Below are 19,507 nucleotides of genomic sequence, written 5' to 3'. Positions count from 1 at the left end.
GTTAATATGGTTAAGTACACTGATTGATTTAAGAATGTTAAAATGAACGTTGAGTTTCTGGGATAAATCCTACCTAGTCATGTTAACCTATCCTTTCTTCTTTCTTTTTTCATTTTTTAATGCTTTTATTTATTTTTTATTTTAATTGTTGTTCAAGTACAGTTTTCTGTCTTTTACTCCTATCCTTTCTATGTTGTTGGATTAGATCTGCTAAAATTTTGTTAAGAATTATCCATCTATGTTGAGGAGGAATATTAGTTTGTATTCTCCACTTGTAAAATTAACCATCTATTTCTAATAAAAGCTCTCAGAAAATCACGAATAGAAGGGAACTTCCTCAATCTGATAAAAGGTAACTATGAAAAACCTACAGGTAACATCTGAAAGCCTTCCTCCTAAAATCAGAAACAACACAAATATGTTTGCTACCACTAGTTCAATTCAACTTTGTACTAGACAAATAGATTAATGGAACAGAATAGAAAATTCAGTAGACTCATTATATATGATCAATTGATTTCAGTAACAGTGCCAAGACAATCATACAGAGAAAAGACAGACTTCTCAACAATGTTGGAACAAATCAATATCTACATGCAAAAAAATGAATCTTTATCAATACTTGCACTTTATACCAAACTTAATGCAAAATGGATCATAGGCCAAAATGTAAAACTATAAAATTCCTAGAAGGAAACATAAGAGAACATTTCTGTGACACTGGGTTAAGCAGTGGTTTCTTAGACATTACACTAAAAGCAAAATCTGTAAAAGAAAAATGTGATAGTTTGTATTTACTTCAGCAAAATTTCAAAACTTCTGGTGTTCAAAAGACACTGCTGCTAAAATGAAAAGAAAAGCTATAGATTGAGAGAAAATATTTGCAAAGTACATATATAATAAAAACTTGTATTTAGAATATATAAAGAATTCCTAAACTTAACAATAAAAATGAAACAACTCAATAAAAAAATGGGCAAAAGATTTTAACACTTCACTGAAAATATATAGATAGAATTTAAGCACATGAAATGATGTTCAACATCAGTAGTCGGTAGAGAAATTAAAATGAAAACCATAAGATACCATTTCACACCCACTAGAATGACTATAACAATAAAAAGTGACAAATGTTGGCAAGGATGTGGATGGGAACTTTCATACATCGCTAGAAAGAATGGAAAAGGTACAATCCCTTTGACAAAGAGTTTGGCAATTTCTTAAGGAGTTAAACATATGCCTACTATTTTATACTTAGAAATTTACCAAAAGAAATGAAAGCACAGGCTACACACAAAGACTTGTACATGATTGTTCACAGCAGCTTTATCCATAATAGACCAAAAAAATGGGGAACACAAATAGCTGGTAAATTAATAAACAAATTGTGACATAGTCATGTAATGAAACACTTCTCAGCAACTAAAGAATATAACTATTAAAACTTCGCCACTTGCAGCGCTCTATTCACAAATAAGACGTCGCATGGCAGTTTTACTTGCAGGCAGCAAATAAAGAAGGCAGGATTCCTTTCCAAAGCTCTGACTCCCGGAAGTTAAGGCTTATCCATTGCTTATACAGTTTGGTCAGTTACATGCTGATTTCTTCTTTGCAGTTGGCTACACTTATCAGGTTGGGTTCCTGTCAAACTTGTCCTGTTTACAACTAGTTGGTCTGCAAAATACTGGGTTTCATTTTAAAATTCAGCAAGAATGCCCCTGACCATTAGACCTTTGTCCTATCTAACAGTAGGGATTATACAGCTGCCCCAATTCCACTTCTCTACCCGCATCGTGAATTTTACCTAAGGGAAGTAAGCTTGACATTTGGAATTTAAACTTTACAATGAAGACAAACTGGTTCAGAAATGTGCAGACACTTGAAAAACAGACAAGGATTCCTACCACCTGGTTGAACATACTAGTCCGTCAGAGATAGGAAAAAGGGTACATGAGAAGAGAAGTTGATCACTGATGACACTCACCATCCAGGGAAGAAAGAACTCATTTACATCTCTTGATACTCCGTTTGAAGCCACTGAATTTTTTAAAATGCTCAGTTCCCCTTGTTTTACTTCAAGTTTCAAACCAAACAACCTTTTGGTTACAATTTGGCTTTTAAATGCAGCAAGTATGCCAAGAAGCCTCACTGCAATAATAAAAGAGGTTCTAGTGCCCTGAGATGTTAGAATCCTCATAATACATTAATAACTGGCCATTCCAGATTCAGATACTAGTCTTGTGGATTTGTTTTAATATCAGTCTGAGAAACAGACTCAACAAGCTAACGACCAGATTCTGAAATAATTTCCAAGATAATGCCACTTTCATGGTCTCTTGGGACAGTCAGCTTCCCCTGTAGAGATCTTTTTATTTCTATTTTATTTCAGTTCACCTTTCTATTATAGCACTTACTTCATACTATAGTTAGAGGAACATAGTTTAGAACTACACACAGGCTACCTGAAGGTAGCTTTGCATCCAGCTTTGCACTGGCCTCCACCATCATTGCTCAATGAATAACATTAAATTAAGTCAAATATGGATAATATGCTTTCTTACATTTTTTTCTGACCCAAAATTAGAAAATTGGATACCAAAAACACCCCTTCCCAAATACAAGCCTCTAAGATTCATAAAGCTCTAATACCATAGCTAACAGAGATATGCTTTTTTATTGTTGTTCAAGTACAGTTGTCTCCATTTTCTCCCCACCACTACCCCCCACCCCAGCCACCCCAACCTCCCACCCCTGATCCCATTCCCCCTTGGTTTTGTCCATGTGTCCTTTATAGATGTTCCTGAAAACCCTTCCACCTTTTCCCCCCATTATCCCCTCTCACCTCCCCTCTGGTCACTGTCAGTTTGTTCTTTAAAAGTATGCTGCACATTCCTGGAGAACTACTTTTTAAATGAGGGTCAGAGTAGCATCAGGCTTGGTGAAGTCATTGACATTTGAGAATTACGTTTGAGAATTCCTGAAATGTTTAAAAGTATTTCAGGACCAGCATTACATCAGCTGAGATGAACGCAGAGCTCTGAGAGAGGAATAACTATTAAGGAAATAGTGAAAGTATGCTATCTACTTTAACAATGAAACCACAATTAGAGAACTGACTTTCTAATCCTACAAACTTTGTGTTACTAATGACAGTAAAAAAAAAAAACAAAAAAAACCACACCTTTAAGACAAAGAATCATGATGTATTTAAAATTTTGCTTCTTTTGAGTAGAATTTACCCCAGTGTACATAAAATACTCAAGAAGACTTTAAATAAAATCTAAAGTCAAGAAGACTTAAAATAAAAATCTAACTAAATTTTTTTTGTTTTACACATTTAAAAAAATTCCAAGTAGTCTGTGAAAAATATTCAACACCCCATAGGCACACATTAAAAAAAAAAACTAACACTTTTGTTTGCGCTAAAATTCTTATAAAAAGTCAAATAATGAATACTTACTGCTTCATTCCTTCTTAAAAGCAGTAATTTACTATGGGCTTCTTAATAGAAATGTAATTCCTTTACTTGGCCATAAAAAGAAGAAAATCTTACCTTTTGCAACAGTATGGATGGACCTGGAGAACATTATGCTAAGTAAAATAAGCCAGTCAGAGAAAGACAAATACTCTATGATTTCACTCATATGTGAAATCTAATGAACAAACTGAACTAACAAGGAAAATAGGGACAGAATCATAGATGGAGAGCAGATGACAGCTGGGGTGGGGGAGGTTAGGTGATCGAGCAAAAAGGAAAAAGGACTCATGGACGTGGACAACAGTGTGGTGATTGCTGGGTGGAGAGGGGTCTAAGGGGACTAAATGGTAGTGGGAAAAGTACAATAAAGATTAAATTAAAAAATGAAAATAAAGACCCCAAGAAGAAAAAAGAGATGTGATTACTTTAAGCACTGTTAACTGAGTATCTCACTCAATTTTCTCAAACAGTGGACAGTGTGATGAATGAATACATTAAGTGTCTGTGAATAAACAGATTCCTAGTTCACAAGTAAAGCATAGCCCTGAACACAGAATACAGGTCCACTACTATTTACTTCTGTAATTAATACTCAAAAGATCCTAACCCTGACTTTGTGCATAGGACACTGAAGCCTTAAAGAAATGAATTAGGTTTGTTCAGATCCCACTCAGAGACTGAAACCACTGTTGCCTTGCAGAAGACTAGCTCTCCAGAAAGAGTAAGCTAAAGATGCTATGACAGGAAAATGCTTCTTAAAAAAAAAAAAAGCAGCAGCACTCTCTCTTCTTTAAAAAACAAACAAACATGTATATGACAGATTTTCATCCTGCTGCTGCTACACGAAGAAAATTTGGGCCTAATTTGTCTAGTCTGCCATGCCAGAGCCGCAGAAGGGACTGGGTTTAGGTGGCGCTCATCCTGCACGGCCTCAGCCAGCCAACAGGCAGAGCTCCAGCTCTGCAGGGGAAAGGTAGCCTAGGAAAGAAGAACCATAGCCAACCCCCACTGTGCTGTCTGCAGCTAAGACAGTATTTCTTAAAGGGGGGCGTGTAAGAGAAGGCAGTGGGTACCCTTTCAAATGTGCACCGACGCACACTTCATGATCCTTCATTCTGTCATCCCTAACGAATGCTTCCACCCCGTGTTGCCTTCTGAATCATGTGCTCATCGCTCCCTTGACCCAATGAGCATGGCCTTTAACCTCATCTCCACCAACAAAGTGGGTGTCAACACGTAAAGCAAAGATCTTGGGATAGAGGCTGGGTTTCCCAAGCTTTAGTCCAGCAGAATCCAGCGCTACACCTGGGCAACTCCCCCTTATCTCTCCTCCTCCCGTCTCCCCCCTAACCTCACCAACTCTCGCCCCCACCCTGACCCCCACCCCAGTGCTGCAGTCTCCAGCCCCTGAACCGTTGGTTTTCCGGGCCGGCGCACAGCCGTCTGCAGCCTCCGGATGAGGTCCCCGCGATGCTCTCACCTCATCCAGGGTTCGGCTCCCGCGGCTGTCTCTTCCTCCTCGGCTGCAGCTGCCCAGCTCCCAGCCGGCTCCAGATGCCTCCTTTCCCGGCCGGCAGGCTGCCTCGAGGACTGTGGGGCCCGAGCCACGTCCCCGAACCAGTAAGGCGCGTGGTGCGCCCAGCCGGACGCGCGGCAGCAGCAGGAGCCGCTATCGGTGTGCTTCATGGGTTTCCCGGGCCTGGCCACCCCAGTCCTGGTTACGGCCCCTGCTTGGTCTCCCCGCACTGTCCGCGCGCGTTCTCTGGGTGTGGATGAGCATCCACTCCGGTTGCCACCGTGGTGCGGAGACCTAGAAGGACCAGGCCTCCTCCGCCGCCGCCTCTGCCACCTGCTCCGCCCAGACTGCTCTGTCCGTCTCCCACAGACACCCGCCGCCGCAGCCTCTTCACCCTCTACCGTCTCCCCGCTCGCTCCCCACTCGCTCCCTACCCAGCGCCTCAGCCCGGAGATGTTTTCCTTCCCAGACCTCTATCTTCTCCCTTCCTATGAGCTCCACTGTCACCTTCCTTAATTTCCAACCTCAGAAATTTTCTCCTTTTCTCATTCCCTCTCCTGATTTTTGTCGTGCTCTTCCCCACAAACCAGTCATCCTCTTATACCATTGTACTCTCTGCCGAGTCACTACTTTGCCAGGTTGGTGGCTAGCCTCCTTTCTCCCTCTTTTAAAATCTACTGTTCTTTTCAATTTTCCCACTACTGTAAGAACCTTTCCCCTAAACAAACTCAATTTTCCTTTCAGTTGAGACTTTCTGATTGCCATTTTTTCATGAAGAACTCACAGGAAAATATATGCAGCTTGGTATCCACTATCAAATCAAGGGATTGTTCTCATGGTTAAAAAAAAAAGTTTATAGGTCAAATAACCTACTAAATGCTTGTCCTCAAAGCCCTTTTCTTATATTCCCACGGTGCCCTCTGAGAGCAGAAGCTAGTGAGTGTCCAACAAAGCAGAAGGCTGGCACACCCTTCTGCACAGCACAGGCCTTCGAGGGAGCATTGTAGACACGATGGACCCCGGGGTTCACAGGCAACAGTCACTATTGTTGATCGACTCAGTACGAACAAAGCTGAAGTCACCCTTAACTCATTTTTCCAAGTCTGCTTTCAACCCTGTCTTAAAAAACGAACAAAAACAAAATCTCAGCACTACCATCCACCCCACGCTCCAAACCTGGGAGCCTTTAGAGACTTGTCTGTGACACTCATTCACCTTGTCCTTTTCTTTAGTTCTACTTCTTTACCGCGTCTTCAAGGGGTCCTTCCCCCATGATTCCAACGGCCTCCAGAAAAATGAAACCATCAGCGATCTCATCATTCTTTCTCTTAAATCTTCTAAATTAATCTATGTCCTTACCTCCCTTTCCTGCGCCCCCCCCCCACAATGTTTCTTACTTGGGCAATTCACCCTACCACTCTCATCTCTACTAAGAAATTCTTAATTAACTTTTCTTATCTTTATATCTCTAGCCTCCCCCTTCTCCTTTAGATCCATCCTCAGCAAATAAACATGTTCAAGTCTTATCTCCAAAACAGAGTCCTTTCCCCACCGACCATCATCATACTCTCACCCCTTCATCACTAGTTTGTTTAAATACATTGTGTGCATTTGATGTCTACACTTCTTGACTTCCTTACCATCTAAACTTCTGCAGTCAGGCTTCTAATCCTACTACTTAGCTGAAACTGCTGTTCTGGCAGACTCAGACTTTGCTTTAGCCCACAGAAGAGCTGTGGATTTTATCTTAAACATGAACTAAAAGGAATAGGAATGGGGTTCCTTCATTGAAAGGGAATCCGCCATCTTTGTTGAGGCAGATAAATACTTTAGTGCAATTACTGCAAACCCAACAGCTAAGAAGTGCTGAGACTTCCGGTTCCAGCCAAGACGGAGGAACGTGTTATCAGACTAACGCTTCCCCTGGACAGGGAGAGTGAGATAGAATAGACTGTGTTATTTTTATATATTTATAAGTACTTATAAACAGATTACACATTATATAAATATTACATGTATAAGTATAGAAAATACAAAAATAACTCTTTGAAAGTATTGAAGAGTTAGCAGATAGGACTTAAATCTATGACCCTAGTGAGAAGAAAAGCACATGAAGTGAGACACCATATTCACCCTGGGATTTTTCTCCTGAGGGAAATTTCCAAACCAGATGCTAGACAGTAAAGGCCAAGTAGAAGATGGCAGTATTGCTGGGCTAAAGAATCAAAGGCCAAAATTCAGAGGTATCTAAGTGGCTGGGACTTAAGAGAGAACTCCCAAAGAAAAGGGAATGGCAGAGAAGTAACTCAATAATCTAGGTACTCACCCTCCTCAAAATATTATAGTTGTCAATTCTTAAGCCCAGCATGCAAAAGCAAAATGCCAAAAAGTACACTAGAAACAAACAAACAAACAAAACAAAACAAAACAAACAACCAGCCATTTGGCCCTGGCCAGGCAGTGCAATTGGTTAGAGAAGCATCCCAATATGCCAAGGTTGCTGGTTCGATCCCAGTCAGGGCACATACAAAAATCAACCAATGAATGCATAAATAGGTAGAACTACAAATCAATGCTCCTCTCTCTCTCAAATCAATAAATTAAAAAAAAATAACATCAGTTTTAGGCAAATGAACTCAGCAGAGACTTCAGCATCCAATACAAGTTGGACTTCAAGTCTCCCTAAGGCAGAGAGACACCCAGGGCTTTCAGTTGAGAACCCCAAAGAGGCCACACCCTCAGAGTAAGGGCAATACTGAAGTAGAATAGATCTAACAACGCTTAAAAACAAGACTTTACAGGATCAAAGTGATATGCCAGTATTCTGTCTACTTGAATTTTGGTGTTAGATAACATTTTCTAGAACCTCCTAATTTTTGTACTTACAATGTCTAGGATGTAATATAAAATTATGAGGCATGCTAAAAATCAAATCCAAATGACTGAACACTAAGAGAAAAGTTAATAGATCCCTGACCAGTGTGGCTTAGTTGGTTGGGCGTCATCCTGCAAAGGGAAGGATGTGCCAGTTCAGTTGCCAGTTTCATCCCCATTTCTGGTCCATGTGAGAGGTAACCAATCAATGTTTCTCTCTTGTATTGATGTGTCAAAAAAAAGACAGAAAGGTTCATAGAAACAGATAGATACAGAACTTTAAATAACTATGACTAGTAGGTTTAAGAAAATAGAAGAAAATATGGACAAAGATGGAAAATTTATTTCAATATAGAACTAGAAACTATTAAAAATCATATGGACATTCTAATTATAAAAACCACAATAACCAGAAGTAAAAACCCAATGGGTGTGCTTTACAGCAGTCTGAATGCAGCAGAAGTCAGGGTCAGTGAAATGGAAAACAGGTCAGTAGAAAATGCCAAATCAAAGAAAAAAGAAAAAAAAGAGCAGTTTGTCTTCTCAATGTCTTGACAGTGTCTTTTGCAGAGCAGAAGTTTTTAATTAAAATTAAGTGCAGTTCAATATTTCAATTCTTTCTTTCATGGCTGCTATCTGTGTTTTATCTAAAAAAATTGTCACCTAAGCCAAGGCCATCTAGATTTTATCATCTTACCTTTAAGAGTTTTTTAGTTTTCCATGTACATTTAGGTCTTTGATCCACTTTGAGTTAATTTTTGTGAGAGGTAAAGGTCTGTATGTAGATTCCTTGTTTTGCATGTGGATGTCCAGTTGTTCCAGCACCATTTGTTGAAAAGACTACCCTTTCCTTATTAATTTGCCTTTGCTTCTTTGTCCAAAATCAGTTGACTATATTTTGTTGATCTATTTTTGGGCTCTTTGTTCCTTTGATGTATTTGTCTGTTCTTTTGCCAAAGTCACACTGTCTTGATTACTCAGGTAGTGTTGGTCCTCTGACATTGTTTTCCTCTTCAATATTGTGTTGGCTATTCTGGGTCTTCTGCCTCTGTGTATAAACTTTAGAATCCATTTGTTATTATCCACAAAATAACTTGCCGGTATTTTGATTGGGATACATTGAATCTATAGATATAGTTGGGAAGAAATGGCATCTCGACAATATTGAGACTTCTTATCCATGGTCATGGGATATCTCTCCATGCATTTAGTCCTTCTTTGATTTCTTTTCTCAGTAGTTTTTTTAGTAATCACCAGAATTGTGCAACCATCACTGTTATCCAATTTCAGAACATCTTTTTAACCCCCAAAGGAAACTCCATAGTCCCATCACAAGCACTCCATCACAGGCACTCACCATTTCCACCCCCATTATCTGCTCTTCTTCCTTCCAGCCCCTGGCTACTACTAACCTACTTTCTTTATGGATTTGCTTATTCTGAACATTTCATAAAAGTGTAATCATACAGCACAGAGTCTTTTGTGTCTGGCTTTTTTCACATAGCATAATGTTTTCAAGGTTCACTTACTTTGTAGCATATGCCAGTATCCCATTCATGTTTGTTGCGGAAACTGTATCGCATTATATGGAAAGACCACATTTTGTTTATTCATTCATCAGTTAATTGACATTTGGATTGTCTGCATTTTTTACTATTATGAACAATGCTGCTATGAACATTCATGTATATGCTTTTGAGTGGACATATGTTTTCAATTCTTTTTTGTAGATACCTAGTAGAATTGTTGGATCATGTTACTCTGTGTTCAACTTTTTCAGGAACTGCTCAACTGTTTTTAAGTAGTTGCATGATTTTACATTCCCACTAACAGTCCATGAAAGTTCCAGTTTGTCTGCATTCTCACCAACATTTGTTATGATGTGCCTTTTTAATTATAGTTATCCTAGTTAGGATGTGAACTGATAGCTCATTGAGGTTTTAATTATTCTTTAATCCTTACTCAAAAATATGCCTACTGATGATAGAAAGAGAGAGACATCAATGTGAGGGAGATACCTCTTGGTTGCCTCCCATATGTGCCCTAGGTATGTGCCCTAACTGGGGACTGAACCCATAACTTTTTGGTATATGGGCCAATGCTTCAACCAAGCCACCCTGATTGTGGTTTTGATTTGCATTTCCCTACTGACTAATGATGGTAAGCATCTCTTCAAGTGCGTATTGACTATTTGTACAATAAGTGATCTTTTTAATTGTTTTTTAAAGATTTTATTTATTTACTTTTAGACACAGGGGTAGGGAGAAAGAGAGGGAGAGAGACATCAATGTGTGGTTGCCTCTTGCAAACCACCCACTGGGGATCTGGCCTGCAACCCAGGCATGTGTCCCAACCAGGAATCAAACCAGTGACCCTGTGGTTCACAGGCTGGTGCCTAATCCATTGAGCTACACCGGCCAGGGCTATGGTTTGTTTTCTAAATTATATTTTATTGATTATGCTATTACAGTTGTCCTGATTTCCCCCCCTCCCCTCCTTCACTCCCACTCCCTGAAGCAATCTCCCCACCATTGTTCATGTCCATGTGCCATGCCTATAAGTGCTTTGGCTACTTCATTTCCTACTTCATACTTTACACCCCCATGGCTATTCTGTAACTACCTATATGTACTCCTTAATCCCCTCACCTCTCCACCCATTCCCCTACACCCCTCTCTCATCTGGCAACCATCAAAATGCTCTCTGTACCCAAGATTCTGTCTCTTCTTAATGTTTGCTTAGTTTGTTTTTTTAGATTCAATTGTCGATAGATTTGTAATTTTTTGTCATTTTATTGTTCATAGCTTTGATCTTCTCTTTCTTAAATAAGTCCCTTTAACATTTCATATAATAATGATTTGGTGATGATGAACTCCTTTTAGTTTTTTCTTGTCGAGGAAGCTCTTTATATGCTCTTTGATTCTAAGTGATGTCTTTGCCGGGTGGAGCAATCTTGGCTGTAGTCTCTGCTTTTCATGACTTTGGATATTTCTTGCCAATCCTTTCTAGCCTGCAAAGTTTCTTTTGAGAAACCAGCTGACAGTCTTATGGGAACTCCTCTGTAGGTAACTAACTTCTCTTCTCTTGCTGCTTTTAAGATTCTCTCTTTATGTTTAAAATCTGGCATTTTAATTATGATGTGTCTTAGAATGGGCCTCTTTGCATCCATCTTGTTTGGGATTCTCTGTGCTTCCTAGAATTGCATGTCTATTTCCTTCACCAGACTAGGGAAGCTTTCTTTTATTATTTTTTCAAATAGATTTCCAATTTCTTGCTCTTTCTCTCCTAGCACCCCTATGATACAAATGTTGGGATGCTTGAAGTTGTCCCAGAGACTGCTTATACTATCCTTGTTTTTTGGGAATCTTTTTTTTTCTTATTGCTCTGCTTGGTTGTTTTTTGCTTCCTTATGTTCTATATCATTGATTTGACTTTCAGCCTCATCCACTTCATTTCATTTCATCACTTCATTTACAGGGTACTGTTGTTCCCTGTAAATTATTCATTTCAATTAGTGTATCCTTTGCTTCTGACTGAATCTTTTATATGCGATAGAAGTCCTCACTAAGTTCCTTGAACCTCCTTATAAGCAGTGCTTTGACCTCTGCATCTGTTAGATTGCTTATCTCCATTTCATTTAGTGCTTTTTCTGGAGTTTTTATCTGTCCTTTCATTAGGGCCATGCTTCTTTGTCTCCTCATTTTGGCAGCCTCCCTGTATTTGTTTCTATGTATTAGGTAGAACGACTATGACTCCCTGTCTTGGTAGCATGTCCTAATGTAGTAGGTGTCTTGTAGGGTCTGGTGGCACAGTCTCCCCTATCACCCAAGGTGGGTACTGGAGGTGAGCCCTTCATGTGGGCTGAGTACACCTTCCTCTTGTAGTTGAGCCTTGGTTGCTGTTAGCAGGTCAATGGGAGGGATTTACCCAGGCCAGTCAGCTGCAAGGATTGGCTGTGACCACTGACCACCAATCTCTGCCCTCCATAGAAGCTCAGCTTTGCATGAGCAGGATAGTGGTGTTCTGATATGGTCTGTAGCTACTCACAGATCACTGGCCCTGGGGTGTCCCAGGTGGTTCAGGACAAGGTCAGCCCTCATCTGTGTTCTGCCCAGGGTCACCCTGCCTGAGCTATAAAGCAATATGACTGAGACAGCTGCTACTTGTGCTGTGCTGAGATTCCCAGGTGAAGCTAAGTTGTAAATCTAGGCTGGCTTCTACTAGTGCCGGGCTTAGAACTAACCAAGGCCAACTGTTGCTTGTTTGATGGGACTTAGGAAGTTGTGAATCATAAGCCAAGACCAACCATTCATGTGGAAAAACAGCTTGGGTGAGCCTGTTAATCGGTTGGGGCAGAGTCTGTGGGGGATCTCCCAAGCGGGCTAAACAGTGTTAGCCAGGCTGATGGAGTCTCAGATATGGCACCAGCTTGTGGCTCAGTGGGGGGGGTTTAGAAAAGGGACAATGGCCTCTTCTCACCTTGATGCCAGAGACTTCAGTTCCTCCCTGTATGCCACTGGTGCCTTTCAAGCTGCTACCCCAGTGGTGGAGCTCAGAAGGAGTAAGTATGAATAAATCTGTGTGTGGGTTCTTTAAGAGGTACTGCTTGGGACTCTAGAAGTTTCTTCCCCCAACTCTATTACTGCTGTTTTTTGCAGCCAGAAGTTATAGGGACTTATCTTCCTGGCACTGGAATGCTGGGTTGGGGGGCCTGGTGTAGGGCTGAAATTCCTCAATCCTGAGATATTCCTCCCTAATTTTTATCCACTACACATGGGTGCGGGACCAGCCCATTCTGCATCTGCATCTCTCCTACCAGTCTGAATGGATGTGGCTTCTTTAATTCTGTAGTTGTCAGACTTCCATTCAACTCAATTTGTGCCACTCCTAAGTGATGGTTGTTCTATAGTTTAGTGGTAATTTTGAAGTGATTTTGTGAATAGGTGAGCCATGTCTGCCTATGCTGCCGTCTTGACCAGACGATAAATATTTTTTAGAGAAATGTTTATTCAAATCATTGCCCATTGTTTGTCCTTTTCTCATTGAATTGTAAGAGTTTGTGTGTTTGTGTGTGTGCATACAATTTCCTTACCTGATATATGACCTGCAAATATTTCCTCCCATTTTGTGGTTTGTCTTTTGATTGTTCCTTGAAGCAAAACAGGTTTTGGTTTTGATGAAGTCCAATTTTTTTTCCTGCTGTGCTTTTAGTGTCATATTTAAGAAAATATTCCTGAATCCAAGGTCATATAGCTTCATTCCTATGTTTTATTCTAAGAGGTATATGGTTTTTGGTCACACATTTAGGTTGATGATTCATTTTGAGATAATTTTTATATATGATGTAAGGTAAGGGGTGTTAGAATGTACTGGGACATGGAGGACCTAAGCTGCCACCTATGCTGTAAGAAAGAAAGTATGCATTGTGGGCTGAATACCTGACCACAAGGTTCCCTATTATCAGAAGCAACTGAGGCATAGCCACTGGCATCCTGCTGGAAACTGATTGAACCCTCACTCACCCTCCCCTCTCCATCAAGCTTTTCCCAGAAACAAGGTCCATAATTCTCCCAGACTTCCTGTCACCAAATCAGCCATCCCTGACCAGAGGACACTGTCTTGCAAACACCTATACCCCGGACACCTGGGGCAGATCAGCAGGGTGACTCACCCTCCCCAGGGGTCTACTACGCACCCTTAAGAACCCTTCTACTCTTTCCCTTGCTACTGCAGTCTGCTTGGACTCAACCTGCCTGATCGCAGTGTCCTGTCTTGACTAAGAGACCTTAATTGGACCTTTTTGGCTTCCAGTCCTTTCTTAGCCACCTGGGCTACCTAACAGGGGGTCCATCACCACTCTTAAATGTGACTATCCAGTTGTACCATTGTTTGGTGAGAATACCATTCTTTCCCTTATTGAATTATTTTGGCACCTTTGTTAAAAATCAGTTGACCAGAGATGTATGGGTTTATGCTGGACTCTCAGTTCTATTCCATTGATCTATATGTCTATTCTTACTCCAGAATCACACTGTCTTAATTACTGTTGTTTGTCATAAATTTTGATATTAGGAGGTGTGAGTTCTTCAACTATTGTTTTTCAAGATTGTTTAGAATATTCTTAGTCCTTTGCATTTCTATATGCATTGTAGGATGCTCTTGCAATTTCTGTAAGAAAAAGCCAGCGGGGATTCTGTTAGGGGTTGCAATGAATATGGAGATCTCTTTGGGAATTATTGTAATCTTAACCCTTTTAAATCTTCTGACTCATGAATATGGGATGTCTTTCCATTTATTTAGGTTTTCTTTAGTTTCTTTCAACAATGTTTTGTAGTTTTCAGCATACAAATTTTACACTTATGTTAGAATCAGCTAAATACTTCATTTATATTGATGCTGTTGTAGATGAAATTATATTCTTAATTTTATTTTTGGATTAATTTCTAGTTCATAAAAATACAATTGATTTTTGCATATTGATCTCATATCCTGCAACTGTGATGAAATCACTTATTAATTCTATTGTGTGGATTCCTTTGAATTTTCTATATATAAGATCAAGTCACCTGCAAGTAGATTTCTTGTTACTTCTTCCTTTCCAATTTTGACACCTTTATTTTTTTTCTTGCTTAACTCTCCTAGCTAGAACTTCTAGTGTAATGTTGAGTAGAAGTGGACATCTTTGTCTTGTTCCCAAACTTAGAGGAAAAGCTTTCAATCTTTCACTTTTAAGTATGATGTTAAGTGTGGGTTTTTCATAGATGCCATTTATCAGGTTGAGAAAGTTCCCTTCTATTCCTAGTATATTGACCATTTTTAATAAGAAAAGGTGCTGGATTTTCTCAAATGCTTTTTTTGGCTTTTACTGAGATGATTGTGTGAGTTTTGTCCTTTATTCTGTTAATATGATGTAATACATTTATTGATTTTCTTACATTGAATTGATCTCATATTCCGAGGACAAATCCCACTTGGTCGTGATGTGTAATCCTTTTAATATACTACTGGGAAAAGTTTACTATTTTGCTGTTTATTTTATTTTATTTTATTATTATTATCTTTTTTATCTTAGAGAGAGGGGAAGGGAGGGAGAAGGAGAGGAAGAGAAACATCAGTTGGCTGCCTTCTGTACACACCCTGACCAGGGACAGAACAAAAAACTGAGGCATGTGCCCTGACCAGGTTGAACTGGCAACCTTTTGGTTTGTGGGACAGTGCCCAACCAACTGAGCCACACCAGCTGGGGCTGTTTTGCTACTTATTTTTACATAGGCACATTGGTCTGTCATTTTCATTTCTTGTAAAATTTTTGTGTGGTTTTAGTATCAGAGTAATTCTGACCTCATAGAATGAGTTTGGGATATGTCCTCTCTCTCTTTCTCTCTGGAAGAGTTTGCATAGGACTGCTGTTCTTTAGACATTTGCTGGAATTCACAAGTTAAGCTGTCTAGACCTAGAAATTGTTGTAGGAAGCTTTAGTATTATTACTACTACTAATTTAATCTCTTCTCTTGTTACAGGTCTATTCCGGAGTTCTATTTCTTCTTACCTAAGTTTAGGTAGCTTGTGCCTTTCTTGGAATTTGTGTCAGCCTCATCTAGTTTATCTAATTTGTTGGCATACAGCTGTTCATAGTACTCCCTTATGATCTTTTGTATTTCTGTGGGTTAGCAGTAATATCCCCTCTCTCATTTGTAATTTGTAATGTGGGGGGTTTTGTGCTCTTCTATTTTTTAAAATTTTATTCTTCAATTACAGTTTACATTCAATATTATCTTGCATTAGTTTTAGGTGTACAGCATAGTTGACCTATGTGTTTAAAAAAAAAGTCTGGGTCCCCACCAGCACCTCCTCCCCCAAAACAAAACCACCAGAAAATTCCATTTGAGATAGATTTCAACAATTACAAAGTTACAACAGTTACAAAGGCCAACTTATGAAAAAACACAAAATGCCTCTGGTGCAATTTGTGTTAAATGGTATCTGTATATAGTCTAATCCAGATATAAAATACCTCATAGTTTCCATCACTCTTTTAAAAAGTGCTTTAAAAATTATACAAATTTTATGAATTTATGACATTACTCAAATATCATCCATTGTGCATAATATCTTTTCCAGGGTCTTGAAGCATTTTAGAGGTTCAATTAAGGCTTCTGTCTTATTGGTATTTTCAAGGGGGGTGGGAGAGGTTTCAGCAGCATTTCCCAACCTTTTTTGTAGAGCACATTGAAAAAAAAGTCAAGTGGCAACATAAAACTTGCTAAAAACCTGAACTCAATTACAGTAATTTAAGCTGAGGTTTTGCCATGTGTGGCAACAAAAATGATGAATACCAACAAAAATACACATTCTATCCCAAAGTAATATAAAAAACTAATAATTTTACTTTTGAAGCAATAACTTCGCCATAAAGTGGAGTACAACACACAGAATGAGGAGACTAATAAGAAAGGCATTTACAAAAGTCAAATCCTGAACAAAAAAAGTGTATTGCAACAACTTCCCAGCAAAAGGCTGCCAAGAGAGAAAAGCTAGGAGGCTGTGAGATTACCACAACCACTAAGCTTTTGCCCGCTGGCAGGGCCTAGGTCCTTCTCTGTGTAGGGCTCTACTCAGTGATAGGTGAGTGTTGTTGAGAAGATGCTGGCTGCAGTGCAGGTACATTCTGGTTTGGTCTCTAACATGTAGTAAGGAGCCTGCCTGCCTCTTTGGGGGAAGGCCTGCGGTTTCTTGGCTTAGTGGGTAAGTCTACCTAATTCTGGGGTAAAATTTTAGCAAGACCTTTAGATCATCACAGATATAAATCCATATGCCCTACTTAGTTTGATCTGTAATAAAAGTAGTATTATTTCTCTATTGATTCCTATATCTATTTCCCAATTTGATCTCAACAAAGAAGAGGAAGAAAGGATTGTTGTCTTAATCCTCTAAAACCCTGACTCAAACCTGCCATTGTAATATTTTCAAGAAGCAACAGGCTGCATAAATAAATAGCAGATTGAAAAAAAGTGAGTTGCTTTTGGGATGTTGGCTATCATCTGCCTAAGGGCTCTGAGGTAGGCCTCCTTAGAGAAATGGTGCTGACTTTGGGTCTGTAAGATTTCCAGAAGCAGAGGATTATACTTCCTAACAAAATAGGCAGTAAAAGTTCCCACATCAGATAGTGATGGAGTGGGAAGGTTGGCTAGGGAGATAGGGAAGGATAACCACAAGAAACTAATTAACAAAAATTATATTTTAGGGAAGTAGAAAATCACCATAAGAAAGCATTAGCAACAAATTAGGTTATACTTCATTCTGTCACACTTGATGACTTACTGGATTCAGGTTTCTGGTAGGTGAAGCTGAATAGGTCAGGCTGGTATTTTTTTTTTAACAAGGAATGATAACAGAGACTAATAATAACTGAGGGATCTGACCCTTATGGTTGTAAAGAAAATCGCTCAGAGAGAAAGTTGTTCACTCATTTCTGAAAGACCAGTATGGATAGAAGAGAGAGAGAGTCCAGTAAAAAGCAGGAACTGAAGGACTATAAGAGGAAGAAGCCAACTGACTTTGGAAGTTGTTGAGACAATAGCAACTAAGATCAGGAATTGTAATGGCTGCTAGGAACAACTTGGACTCCACGGAAAGGAAGCAGGGCTGTATGTCTAAGGCGCAATCTGTGTAGACACCCAGGGTTAAAAAAAAATTGCCACTCAAAGCTTTTATTATTCCCAAGTGAGAGCTGTGAAAGGAATGGGTGTAGAGGTGGGCTGGGAGGTAATGGCAGAGAGGCAGAAGCAGAGCCAGGTAAAATGTAACCTCTACCAGCAATCCTGTTTCTTTGTTAAGCCAGTATCTAACGTTCTTTTCAGCCCATAGCCCTTGAACAGTACATATTTGTTGAATAACTAATTGGACGGAGAGAATGATTATGGATAGGTCTTCACTGAGTACACTGCTATTATGAATTGTGCTGTATACAACCAATGAAATACTGTCTCAGTCCATGAGCATGCCATTCATTCAGTCATTTATGCAATAAACATTAATTGAGCATTGTTAAATTCCATGTACAGGTTACTAGACTCTGGGGAATAACAAAAGACTACTTTTTCCGCTGTGAAAGGATTTTGGGGCTAACAGGAGAAGACATCTGTTAACATTATTTTAATTTCAATAACATATTTAGATGCCATCAAAACTACTCCAACTATCCTTCCCAATACTGCACCTCCCTACCCACCCCCACTATCCCAAACTCCAAGTTGGCCTGGCTTTCCTAACACAGTAGGGAGACCGAACAGACACTATGAAAGACGTAGTTTCGTGAGGTAGTTTCTAGAAGGCAGGTTCGATATTTGAAGTAGGCCATCTACAGTAGTAATTCTTTTAAATAGGGGCTTTCACATTACTTACAATATGCACTTTGTTCTTGTCTCCTCCTTCCTCCCCAAATCTTTACTTTTCACTTCAGTGTCTGGACAGACTGAGTGCATAGACACAGATAAAGTCTGTGAGCGAATTCAAGAATGAACAAGACAAATTACTGCTTTAGTGGAGCTCGAACTGTAAGAAATTTAGTCAGGGATGGTAATTCAAAATTGCCACCTGCACAGACCGTGTCAGTAACCTCCACCTGCGGTGCCGCTCCTCCCGCAGGGGCAGGGCTATGAGGGGCAGTGGCCTTGGGGCTTGGCCAAAAGGCGGACACCAACGTCAAGGCGGGGCCGTACTTGGAACTAGCCAATAGCCACCTAGGGGGCAGAGCTTTTGAAGCTGACTGGCGTAGAAACCGACCGATCAGAACCTCACCTGTGTGAACGGCGGAGGCAGAACCGGAAGAGTTCTGATACTGTAGGGGTGGTAGGTGGGGCTGAGGACGTGTATTCAGGACTACGGTTGTATGCTAGTCTGTAAGAAAGAGTTTCAATTTTTTTAATGACCGGTTCGGCAGTACTAATGTATATGTCTGGATATCAGTCCAAATATAGTGGCTGTCTATTTTTGTCTGCTAGGAGCTTCACCTCCTTCTGAGAAACGCTCCCCTCCCCCCATTTAAACAATCATGTAATTCGAACGGGAGCTACTGTTTACTTAAGAGACCTTTTCTCCTAAGCGACAATGTTTGATGTGGGGGGGTACATAAGGACCATAGGTTTCTAGGACTGTTATTCATCTTCAAAACCTAGCTCAGTGTCTGGCATTTAATTAGTTACTCAAGAATTGCTTAAGAATAAATGGACCCAAGCCTTTATTGCTTCCTTTGATCTCACGTGTAAAATTTCTGCAATCTTCTGCTAATGGAAAGTCATCCTGTTTTAGCAGCTTAATTTAAATGGACTTAGATATGTGCTTTACTCGGTTTCTTTGATAGGAGTTAAAAATTTGCTGGCAGCTCTGCTATTCAAGACTTCTGTCTCCCACCCCCGACCCCACCCCAGTACAACGTTTACAAGCTTCATGATTCTTGTATTTGACCCATTTCACAGTTTTGTCAGGTTACAGGCAAAGGATATAATAAGCTTCATAAACTTTAAAGTTCTGAACAATGTTTGTTACCACCCCCCCCCTTTTTCCATTCAGTGTAAAAGAATTGAGAACCTTCCAGATTTTGATCCCAGTGTTTGCCATTACCTAGTCCCGTATCTCCC

The 19,507-nt window shown here is 39.9% G+C and overlaps 1 protein-coding gene across 8 annotated transcripts in view; it reads right to left on the bottom strand.

Annotated features, from left to right (window-relative positions):
• The window catches only part of LOC114489047 (phosphodiesterase 4D interacting protein), a 205,775-nt gene extending 200,401 nt beyond the window's left edge, over positions 1-5,374 (bottom strand). For 7 of the 8 annotated variants that reach the window (XM_036015708.1, XM_036015709.1, XM_028503059.2 and 4 more), the window contains exon 1: positions 4,959-5,353. In XM_036015708.1, coding sequence (XP_035871601.1) covers positions 4,959-5,164 — 206 coding nt within the window. In that variant the 5' untranslated portion in view covers positions 5,165-5,353. Of the gene's footprint in view, positions 1-4,958 lie in introns of all 8 variants that reach the window. The other variant, XM_028503060.2, reaches the window with a different exon arrangement.
• Positions 5,375-19,507: the final 14,133 nt, after the last annotated feature.

The sequence above is a fragment of the Phyllostomus discolor genome, chromosome 14 (assembly GCF_004126475.2).
Source record: "Phyllostomus discolor isolate MPI-MPIP mPhyDis1 chromosome 14, mPhyDis1.pri.v3, whole genome shotgun sequence".
NCBI classification, from domain to species: Eukaryota; Metazoa; Chordata; class Mammalia; order Chiroptera; family Phyllostomidae; genus Phyllostomus; species Phyllostomus discolor.
Note: the sequence above shows the minus strand (reverse complement) of the source record. Positions and strands in the feature narration are given on the sequence as shown.